This window comes from Zootermopsis nevadensis, unplaced genomic scaffold (assembly GCF_977971745.1).
Source record: "Zootermopsis nevadensis isolate Lab colony 2312 unplaced genomic scaffold, Znev_1.0 Znev_ptg000002l, whole genome shotgun sequence".
Classification (NCBI taxonomy): Eukaryota; Metazoa; Arthropoda; class Insecta; order Blattodea; family Termopsidae; genus Zootermopsis; species Zootermopsis nevadensis.
The window spans coordinates 6,003,994-6,015,867 of NW_028259134.1; the positions used below are offsets into that span (position 1 = coordinate 6,003,994).

Genomic DNA, 11,874 nt, shown 5'->3' on the forward strand with positions numbered 1-11,874 from the left:
GTGTGTTTTTCCCTACTCATCACTCTACAACTTGATAAGTATTTATGATGGAGAAACCTTAGGACAGTGGCACTATTACAGTCCACAGACCAAGAAAAAAGCCCTGCTAGGAATTCGATATACGTGCATGCGCAATATTTTGCGGTGAGTGACGACCCATCCTAAAAGCATTCGTTCCACAACCACTGAACGAACAACAGACAACAGGCTTTCATGTGTTCTAATGGGTACAGCTTTAAGATTACCTCACAGCGGCACAGCGATTTAATCTAGAATATTATCACAACACCCACGGAACACAGTACAGGTGCACTCACTACATGCTACTCTTAACGGCTTGATGTTTTCAGTCTGTGTAGTAGCGTAAAACTCTGACGTATCACACTTCCCACCAATAGCAGCCCTCTAGTCCACTTGATAGTAAACATTCCCCCTGCACCGCCCCAGAAATGACTTCCCCCGCAGGGCTTTTCTCGTGGTCTGTGGACAGTACTTTTGCAGTAGGAAAGTAAAATATTTCTGTGCGTTACTTTAGTAAGTGCTCTCTTTGACCAGATTCTTCAAACACGCAAACTTCATTTACAACAGGAGTAAGTGCTATGCCATCTCATGATGAAGGAAGCACAGATGGCTTGGATGTCAGTGAATTTGATCTTGCGACGGTGGCACATTCATCACCGGTACAGCAACTGAAGGAATCTGATACTCCTCAGCGCACGAAACGAGCTGTTGATCCAGATTTTTCTGACTCGGACGAAGAGGATATAGCAGGAATACATTTCCAGAGTTCACATTTTAATGGAGAGAGTTCTGATGAGGAAGAGAAAGCTTTTACTCAAGGTCTCACATTTTCTGAGGTTGGTCAGTCACGTCAAAATCCTTCTTCAGTTAGGAAGATAAGTGAGTCTGCTCCGGCAGGTTCTGGAGAAACACTCACTTCTTCTGTAATGCATATTGTTACCAAGAATATATCAAATCTAGGAGCCGTGGGCCAAACTTTACTCTCTACAGTTATTAGCAGTGGAACAAAACAGCAGGAATCAAGGGGACGGGCAGGACGACAGGACGAACGTGTGTCTTCTGATGATAGTGAAGATTTTGAAATGATTTCACAAGATGATTTGTCATAATAAATAACACGCTTTTACCAAAACTATCTGTGAGAGAATTTTGTTTGGTAGGAATAACATAGGAGCAGTAAACAAATTTACAGAATGAAACATTTTGCGGTCCAAAGAGATTTCACCTTCATAACATCATTAAAACATTACTTGCAGTTATTCAAAATGTTGCTTTACTAATTTGACAGTTCTTTCAGCTCACCAGTGAGAAGTTATTATGTATGCTCCATTTTACCACCTTGCTGTACGCAGGAAACTTTTGAACATTTTGTTTTGGCTGTACCCAATATGTCACTGCAAAGAAACCTTGGTCATGATTTTCAGATTTGTGAAACATTATGTATACTCCTTTCAGCCATTTTAATTTTGTTGCCAAATGCAGCCAGTCTCTTGAAATTGGGAATACCACTTTTGAATTGACTTACCGGTGGGTGGGTCAGTTCCAGATTTTGTATGGAAATGCCGTTGAACAACCACGACAGACTTGTTCGAATGAAAATCAAGAACACAGAATGCCTTATGCTGTCCACTCTTCGCCATTTTTCTTAGTTCGACTAATCAGCCTCCTGACGGAAACCAGCACAACGAACACGAAACTGGCAGCGGGGAAAATAAACTTTGAGAGATTATCTTCCGAAGCAAATATATCTCAACAAGAAAGACTCATTACATTTCGCGTAACAAATAATTGAAATTGGGAACATCATTTAGACCAGGGGTTATCAACCTTTTAATACCTACTGCCCACTTTTGTATCTTTGTTGATGGTAAAATTTCCTTACCGCCCACCGGTGCCGCACGTACTGCCCACCACCATGAAAGAGGTACAGCTTGAAGACTGAGTGATGGCCGGTGGTAAGCCCCGCCCTCGTTATGCGCACTAAACTCGTGCCTTTGGCTACGGAGCTCATTTGTTGCTCCTTCGTCCACGAGTATACTTCAAGAAGTGTCCGGTGAATTATTATCTATATTCAAAGTTTAGAGATGGAATTCAAAAGTAAATTGCAAAAGCATATTTTAAAAAGTCAAACTCGCGAAGTTGTTGGCAATGTATTCGATATATGGAGGAAAAACAAAATTTGTAACAATGGACAAAAACCCACACCGCCCACCATGAAAGCTTGAATCACCCACTAGTGGATGGTAGGGACCAGGTTGATGACCCCTGATTTAGACTTACCCCGTAATGATTATTTTTTTAAACAATAAACTTCATAAACAAATTTTGAAACTTTACTTGATTTATATAATTGGGCCACTAAAATGTTTTAAATAAATATTTAAGTAAATTATGAGCTGCATTCTTCAGTATGCAGTAATTACAGTGATTATTATATAAACATTTACAAAAGAATGACAGTCAAGTAATGTTGGTAGTGAGTTTTGTCATATTGTTTTTTTTAAATGGAAGCCTAAATATGATTGAAACTTTGCGTGCTTATATGAAGTAAGCCTTGTTACTTCTCCTATGCTAAATATCAGGCGTCTTCAAAGTGGCTAATGAGTAAAAGTCTGATGTAGCCATATCATGTACATAATTAGGCAGTAAGTTGAGGTGACCTGTTTTACTGTAAGATACTATAGTTGTTTTGACTAATGGTTTTGTCTTAAAATGTTGTTTCTGTTCTGTTCTCATAAATCTGTTATTGTTGGTTCAGATTTCTATATTAGACTGGTTTCTAGAGTCAGTAAGAATTATTAAGTTACTACTGCATAAGCAAACTTTTACCTGAAACGAATTTGGAAGTTTTATGTTTTTTAAAATGCCATTTTTTGAAACATGATTAATTTTTTTTACTTCTGCCATGATGATTCAATTGCTGCATCCTAATTGTATCTTGATACTGTGTGTGTGTGAAGATTAGATCTTTGTGATTGCTGTGATGACCATTTTCTTGTTTGAATGTGAGAAGGGCAAGGGTCGGTGAGTTGTACGATGAGGAGATAGTCCAGTGTTCTGCAACCAGTGCTTCACAACAAGTTTTCAGGTGTGCTGCAAATTTTTATAAGAAATTGCATATTCCCATGTCTTTCCTTTCATAATTAGAATTTGTAATACACACACGCACTGGTTCATCATTGATAGTTTTATCCGACATGTGTAATATTTTGTTTTCATACGCCTTCATTCTTGTAGGGCAAGCATTTACATGTAGATACATATATGTGGCTGTGCATAGTTTCATACCCCTTTTTTGTAGGGTGACATTTTGTAGCGCAGCATCGTGTGTCTTTGACAAATTAGGGTGTGTCACAGATGAAAAAGGATGCAGAACATTGGAATTCACTAAATTAATTCATCTTGTTGAGATGTGCTGTATCTCGTGATTTTTTAGCAGATGAGCTGCAGTGTAAAGAACTGAATATCGTTTGTAAGGCATGAATTTTCAGATCCTCATGTATAGCAGTAATAGAACCTGTCTGTCATGTTCATGGGAGTTGTGTCAAGGAATGTGTGAATGATGCCACGAATGATTCTGATCAGATTAATTCGCTTGAACATTTTTGTGCTGCATGCATATAAAAGGAGGTAGCTTGTTGGTCAGTTAGTGCACAAGTGAAGATTATTTCTGGTCATGGATGATTTGAATATGTCCAGATTTATTATGTTTATGTCATACCTGTAGTATCATGGGTTTATTCAGTTCTCTGACAGAAGTCAGCTCACCCAGATATAGAAACTAATATCTTATGATTTTTATAGGCTTTAGAATTTGAAGCGTTGATGATGTTTTTCTAGCTACCTGGTTTCCAAATTACTTTGTATTAGGTGCTTATTGAGTTCATAATTCTGGTGCTGTGTTTTAACACTTTTTGTGTCTTTTATGAAAGATAACATTTTGATCTCTTATTATATATGGCTCCAGAAATTTGCTTGCTGCACACTATGAGTGATCTAAGGGAGACCAGTGGTGAGTATATTTTTAGCCACAGTTTAAATGTTTTAAAGTTTAATAGGTTTATTTACATCTGTAAGATGCAGAAGGAAAATTTAAAAATGTATTTCCTGATCGGAACATCTCATATTTATTTAGTGTTCATAGGGAGCAAACTGCGAGACCAAGGGCTCTGTTAAATGACAAGTTGGTTTTGAGGAAAAGTAGCCTTTATCACATCCCCTAAGGCAAAAATAGTTTCACAAACATAGTACTTTTAAAATGTATGATTTTTTTTAAATTTTCTGGTGCAATTGAGTAGGTAAAAAATTAAAAAAACATACTGGAAGTGGGAGATTAAAGATACTGTTTTTTGTAAATTGCCCTTCTTCTTTAGATAATGGGAATGGGAACAAGCAAAAAATGTACAATGCAAAATGTGCATATTTCAGTCAAAAATTTTAGAAGTTTGGCAAAAAAGCATGAATAAAAATCACAAATGTGTGTCAGAATTATTCTAGCAGTTTCCAGCACACAATTCATGTGCCCACTTTTCAGTGTTGACAGCACCGTGTCTTCAACCACTGATTGTTGACACGACACAAATCAATTCTTAATGACTTGCTTCAATCACAATTTGACATCCATATTCCTTTGTAGCAGGTGTGCCTCTTTCCTTCAACTTTCCTGTATTCATCTGCTTTTTGTGTTGTTTTAATTCTGTGGTATTATACTTTTCTTTTGTAAAGTTCGGGTGGTCCTCGTATGGGCTACTAGTCAGAAGAATATCTTTATGAGCTCCTTTTTCTGCATTTCATTATGTGCTGTAGGTTTGGGGGGGGGGGGGGGGATAACAATATTTTATCAGTTGGGATTCATTTCTTTATTGGTCGAAAACCATAAATTGTGACGTTCATAGTGTGATAAAGATAATGTTGATCTTCCCCAAGCAAGTGGTGCACTACTGAAATTTTAGTGAGTCTCCGTTAAGAATGCTGTTAGGTGTGCTGAGATTTCCACTGGGAATAAATAAATTTTCAGGAAATAAACTTCAGTCAACAGGCCTTGGTCCAGTTGCTTGACACCCATTTGTTTAATTGGATATTGATGCTGCCTTGCCATATGCTTGTGAAAGCATCTAGGACAAGCAATGCCTTGTTCTCAGTTGTTCAAATGACATAATTGAAAAAATGAATCAGTCACTTCACAGTCAAATCCAAATTGATATAATTACTTTCAGAAACTTCAGCTAGACTTCTAGATGGTACACCAACTTGTTGCTTGAAAGTTGTCATTGGAGAAACAAACATTTCTGAGGTTCTCGCACAATGCACGAAAGTAGTGTTGACTTTTACTTCTCTTTCTCCACTAAAAAGTGCACCAATCTGATGTTTTCCTTTTTTACTGAGTGCTTTTATTGCTCATTTCTGAACTGTGGAGAAGCCTGATTCATCATCATTGAATTTTCAGAGTGCGTCATTGTTGTTTTCATCAATCACCTTTTACAAAGAAACCAGATAGCCTTTTTTCTAGAGCCATTGAATTGTGTTCTGGTTGCTGAAGACTCAAAGTGGGATGTCTGTTCCTGAGTGAATAGAGCCATTTTTTTTGAACTGATGTTTCAGTTAGTGTCTTTTAGCTGTTTCAAAGGCAAGCTTTCTCAACATCAGTAATACTCAAACTGAATACATTTTCTTCAAATTGAAAAAAAGTTCTTCAGTTTCTTCAGGCAAATCAGTCTTGGCAGTTCATTGATCTTTTCAAATGGTCTCACACACACACCTCTGCACACTGTCTCATAATGTCTCTATAATGAGAATATGGGGATACCACGCTATCTGCAGCATTCATTCATGTCCTCAGGCTGCTCAAACCATATTTTTCTCTTTTAACTGAAGCAAATTACCTGAAACAAAATGGTTCTTAAGTTTCTGCAGTGTGGTTTAGGAAACACGAGTGGGTCATTTTAGGAAACCCATATTGAATGCAATGGCATAAAGAAATCAACATTTACCTAAAATTTTGATTTAAGAACACCAATTTAAAATATGTCAAACTTCTTAAAGTGCCTATCCTTTCTGGATGTTGGCGATCAGCATAGCAATTTGAGCTTTACTCACTGCCCTCCAGTGGACATCGAGAACCAAGTTTTTAGGTTCTGAAGCCAGGAGATTCTTGAGTTTCACAAAACCTGAAGGTGGATATCTAAAAAGGAACATGCTACAAGCTGAAAATTTTATTTTATTTTTCAGTCATTTCCTAGTTGGACAACAATGGTGCTGTATCTGAGGGATCGTGAGTAATCAGTGCAGTTTGCAATAATACTGCCAGATAGCAGAAATAATTTGTTTTTTTCTTTAAAACTGTGATGGAGCAGTGTAAGTACTAGTGTGATATATTCTACTTTCCCATAAGTTGTATTTCTGGAGCCCTTTATGTATGGAGGTGGTTCACATTTGCCCCGGAATTTTGATTATCAGTAAATTGTCTTACCTTTTTATATTAGGCAGTTTTCTTGAGATACAAATACGAAACTGTGGGTTGTTCTGTAAAGTAAAACTACTTGCTGTGAAGAAATGACACTGATACCCATCATTGTTCATCAGAAACTGACAATTCAAGGTCAAATTTGAACTCTCTTCCTAGGAAATGTTGAGATCTGCTTATTAATTACAAAGTAAAGAAGCTTTGGGCTTTGGCATGTAAAGTAACTACAAACCTTTTGGAACAGACTTAAACCAGTTTAAAGCTTAAAACTTGCATGAAGGTATTTTAGGATTGTTTTGCTTGGAACCCTTTTGATTGTCAAAGTAATTAGTTGTACATTCTGCTCCTTTTCAGGTTATTTAAACTGATTATGGGGGAAAAAAAACCCACCCCAGTTCTGTTTGAAAAGTATAAGTGACAGACAGACCAGCAGACAGACATGGCCATTGTTTTTGTATTAGCAATATTTCTTGTCAGGAGGGAGGTTATGATTGGCATTTTAATGCCAGCACTATTTTTTGTTAAACGATCATTTTTTGTCAGTTTAGAAAGCACTGAAGATAGCATATGGTTTCCAATTGCTCTAGAATATCAAATTTGTCTTATTCTAAGTATAAATGTTCATTTCATGCTGTAGCACATCTTAAGACCTTCAGGGTAACAAGTAATTAATGTACTACTGCCAAACGGACCCTTCTACTGGAGGCTGCTTTTAGCCAGTGGCCTGTGTTATGCAGTGACGAGAGTTCCATCTTGTTTAGAGTCATTTGTTTCTTTAGTCATATTGAAAATGACACTGATTTAATTTGTCTGTGGTAAACAAATTTATTAAAACAGAATAATAAGTGGTTTGTAAAATTTACATGGTTCTGCAATAATGATGTTCTTTGTTTTGTATTACTAGAGTTATTCATAATTTCTGTGGCCTGTCCCTGAGGTTGAAGTCTGTCCGTGTGTCTTCGGTAAATATATTCGTATGAGTGAAGTTATGTGAAGGATCTGAGGTTTTCACGGCGGTGAGTCTGAAGATGGCTGTCTTCTGGGTTGTTGCGCCATGTAGACTGGTAGTAAACTTCTACCAGTCTACATGGCGCAACAACCCAGAAGGCGGCCAGCCATCTTAAGTTACGTGCAGTACGATGCCTGTGATAACCACTTTTGTTTAGTTGCAGAGGTCTATCCCATTGCATCCTCTCTTTCAAGTAAGTTATATTTGAAATTTCTATTTAGGGTTCATTAATTTATATGTGAAATTGACCTCTTAATATGCGTAGTGCTACAGGTTTTACATAACATGACAGGATACTTCTACCTGTATCTAAAACAAGAAGCAGAAATTTTTGAAAATAAAATATGTTACATGCTTGTGCCATCTCATAACCTATACAATTATCCTGAAATAGAAATCCAGCCTCTGTATTGACCAGGAGTAGCTTCAATGGCAAAAGGTTCACTGTGACCATCGTACAGAGCGTGTTATTTCAGTATTTCATTCCCTTTTAAGTTTGTGAAGGGCTGAATGTATTCAAAGCACTGTCTCTTCTGTCTACATGTTACAACAATAGTTTATAACACTTGCAACAGATGTCAGAGTCTGTACTTGTTGAACAGGGTTTTGTTCCCCGTATTCTTATTGCTGCGTTAGTGGTTATGTGGCCAGTCTCTGAATGTTGTCAGAAGTGCACAGATATAAAATTACCTGTGTACTGCTTGTAATTTAAAACATTGAAATATATCAGAAATGCTCTTTTACTTGAAATTTTATTATTCTGGAACAGTCGCACTCAAGTTGCAAGAGAAGGCGGTTTATTTTTCTGTATGAGGTACGTTTGGATGATGAAGTTAAGATTTTAGTAGACATTGAACACATTATCATAAATTATGTTGTTATCACACTTTTATGATCTGCAGTCCAGGGACTCTTTCTGATTATTTGTCTAATTTTGACAGCATAGTGTACATCCTTGCCAAATGAAAAGATAGCGACTACTCTTTAATGTTACTGTGGGGATGTTTGACTAAGGTTTACATTTCTTATCAATCTTTATCGACAGCTTATTATAGGCCCGATAATTCGATACATATCTTTGAATATAAGAAAAAAATATTCCTAGAACATTTGTCTTCACAGTATCTTCTACAGTAATTCGCTTGAAAAATATCTGTCAGGAGTTTACCCATTCCTTCTGTATTAATATTAATAGAAGTTCGGTCCATTTTCCCCCTTCAGCTTAGTAGTACCATAAATGTTTCGAGAAAATTTAGTAATTTAATGTGTGGTAGTTTCATTTATGAAGTTAATAGAACCTGTAAAGATAAGGGTATGTTTGAATAAGAATTTATGATCTTTTAGTGATACTTAGCATAAAAATCATTAAAATTATCTATTCTTGAGAATGCGTGTATTGTACATTCTTATGATGAAAACCCAACACAGAACTTTTATATAAACTGCATTTGTTGTGTTTTCTGTGTGGCACCAGTGTATATAAACCTTTAGCAGAATCAAATATTGTGCAAGCCACATGTGAATAACATTCCTCCCTTTAAGTCATGGATGTTTGTCCGCGTCTCTGTGTTTGCTGTCCTGTGTAGGTAGAGGCCTTGCAACGGACTGATCACTAGTCCAAGGAGTCTTAACAAATGTCTAGTAGGATTAACTGAATTAATGTGTACCCCGACACCTGCGGGTAGAAGTGGATTAAGACTAAAAAAAAGAGTTGAATTGAGCGCACTCTGTTCGCAGTGACATCTCTGGTGAGAGCATACAAACAGTGTAGAGCTATTATGGCGTTTGGTTTGGCGTTGTGTATTTATGTTGAAGGAATATTTCGTTGTAGGCACATGTCTTCTAAGGTTTAAAGTTAGCAGATTGCACGGAAAGTGTAACTGAGTGTTTGTTATTCTTAATACAACTGATAACATTCTAAAGTACAAATATATATGTCTATCTCGAATCTGCAGTCTTGTAACATAATGGGTACTGAAGGATGTAAGATCTGGATCAAATCAATCTGTGGTAATTCTACAAAAGTTCATATACCATATACAGTAATGCAATATAGGCTGTAGAGTACATGCAGTAATGAACACACGGCACGCAACTCAGGCTGTCAGTACTTGGAATCTATGGTTTTTGAACTGAGACAACACCACACAATACATACAGCATAACTACCAGAAATGCCTCATACCTGCGTACGCCTGCCAAATGTGTTTTTGCAAAACTTTGTCAGGTAATCAAACGTAAAGCAGAAATTATTACAAAATTCTCTGTGTTGTCTTCATGATGAATTACTCTCTAAGATTCAGCATTTAGCTATTGTAAACAATGTTCATAAAGCAAGAAAATCAACTTTTCCTTTAAGGTGACGCGATTCCCCACTTTGACTAACCTTCTGCATGTAGGCAGTAAATACAATTAGCATTTCTCTACTTACAAAAAACAGACCTGATTTCTGAGCCCTGAAGCAGCTCAATTCTTATTCCTATTATTAACTGTGTACAAACCTTTACAATTATGAACAGCTGAATCTAACTATGAAATTCATAAACTCAGCCAAGTCTTCATTGATTTTACATAAGATTCTTGTATCAGAATTATTGTCGACCTTTTTTTTTTGAAGAATTCATAACAAATGGCTGAAGAAAATTATAAAAGGTACAGATTTTGTTATCTGTAAACTAAGGCAATCAAAAATGTTTTTTCCAACAGTATCAATCTTTCTGTGATGGTTCACCGCTTTCTTGACTGCCTTCTCAAAACAGTGGTCTAGCAAAAGCTTAATCATTACCCTGATATTTTATCATTCATCCTTTGCGTATCGTTATGAATGATTCATGAATCAGTACAGGGGGCGTAGATCCAGATCCTCAATGTCACTGTTCAGCTTCATGTATGCTTTCAAGGACATTATTACTAAGACCAAGAAGGAGACAGGAATACACATTAAGCTGGATGTTAGAGAAAAAGGTTTTGAGGGTAGGTAATGGACTGAACTGGCTGTGTGTTGCTTCCATTGACAATCTTGAGTGTTTGCAGTTCTCTGTGTTATGCTTCTAGTACCACAGCTAGTGAGAAGCATCTCTTTCTTGAAGTCCTGTCACATATAGCTTAGGCAAGATGTTGTTTTGTCAGGAGGGTAAACTAACATACTTCACAGTACTTGGCCGCTGAAGCAATGAGGGGACAGGGCACAGCATGGTAATTATTCCATTCCATGAGGATGTAAAAATAATGATACAGTTTAATTTAACTGAACCACCAGTGGTTTCTGAATCTGGTGCAGTCACCTGCCTGGTATCTGGTGGATTGGCTAATGCATATTCGTAAGAAAGTGGAATTTAAATCATAAGCACTGGAGATAATCTGAAGTACTCAATAACACTTCTTAATTCTACGTTTGTTTGTCTGGTATTGCAAGAAAAATTAGCTGTAATTGTTTATGTTGTCTCCATTATTCTTCAAAACATAGACGAAGATGTTAACATCTAAGACACAAACTGAAATTTGAATGTTAAATATGGTATGACATTCACCTCTTGTACTAAAGTACACAACAAAATTTGCAACAACTTCTTTTGATAAGAAATGTAATTAAGCTTGCAGCAGTGAGATAAGTACGTACCAGAGTCATCAATCATAGGTGCTTAAACAACTGAAATTTTAAAAAAATACTCCTGCTTGCTTGTTTGTTTGTGTTAGATGGCTGTCTGTCTAACCACATTGAAGAACCCGGGATCAGATTTTCATTATATTTGTTATTGCGGACTCATTTGCTGAGGTCATCAATGTCAAATGTAAATAAAGAATGATTTTGTAATATTAATTGAAAAGTAAAGTTAAGAAAGTAACTTTTATCTTATGAATAAGAAATTTACATGAAAAGCCATAGAAAACTCAGCATAGTTTATGTGTGGCTACAATTACTTTGTCACTTTGATTTACGAAGAAAGCAACTGTTTGTTCTCAGAATTGTTGAAGTTAACATCGGATGCAAGAAATAAACAACTCTGTTTGATCATATTCTTAATTTTTCTGTTTCTGGAGGCCATTGTGTCTGTGGTGGAAGGTGTGAACAAATTAAAGTGGCTGATTGCAGCTGTTGTCCTAATTGGATTCTTGCAGGCACCTGGTTGGTGGAGCCGTGCGGTTTTGACACAAGAGATGCTGTCAAGAGCTAAGCCTTTTGAAGCAGAAGATGAAAACAACCAGCAGATGATATTTGAGTGAGTCTCAGCATTTGGAAACAGATTGGATATTCATGTTCCCTGGGAACAGCAAATTTAAAATGGAAGGTCAGATAATTGGGACCGTACTGTATTAATAAGTAAACCCAGTGTGCAGTTTTAAGGCTTTCAGTAATGTTTCTAGGTATTATTTTTTTGAA

At 36.6% G+C, this 11,874-nt stretch overlaps 1 protein-coding gene across 12 annotated transcripts in view; it reads left to right on the forward strand.

The window, feature by feature from the left end:
• The window catches only part of LOC110829001 (uncharacterized), a 59,204-nt gene that overhangs the window by 7,177 nt on the left and 40,153 nt on the right, over nucleotides 1-11,874 (forward strand). For 5 of the 12 annotated variants that reach the window (XM_087348252.1, XM_087348259.1, XM_087348267.1 and 2 more), the window contains exons 6-7: nucleotides 556-9,720; nucleotides 11,613-11,713. In XM_087348252.1, coding sequence (XP_087204378.1) covers nucleotides 556-1,130 — 575 coding nt within the window. In that variant the 3' untranslated portion in view covers nucleotides 1,131-9,720; nucleotides 11,613-11,713. Of the gene's footprint in view, nucleotides 1-555; nucleotides 9,721-10,547; nucleotides 10,689-11,189; nucleotides 11,285-11,612; nucleotides 11,783-11,874 lie in introns of all 12 variants that reach the window. The other 7 variants (XM_087348258.1, XM_087348285.1, XM_087348254.1 and 4 more) reach the window with 7 other exon arrangements.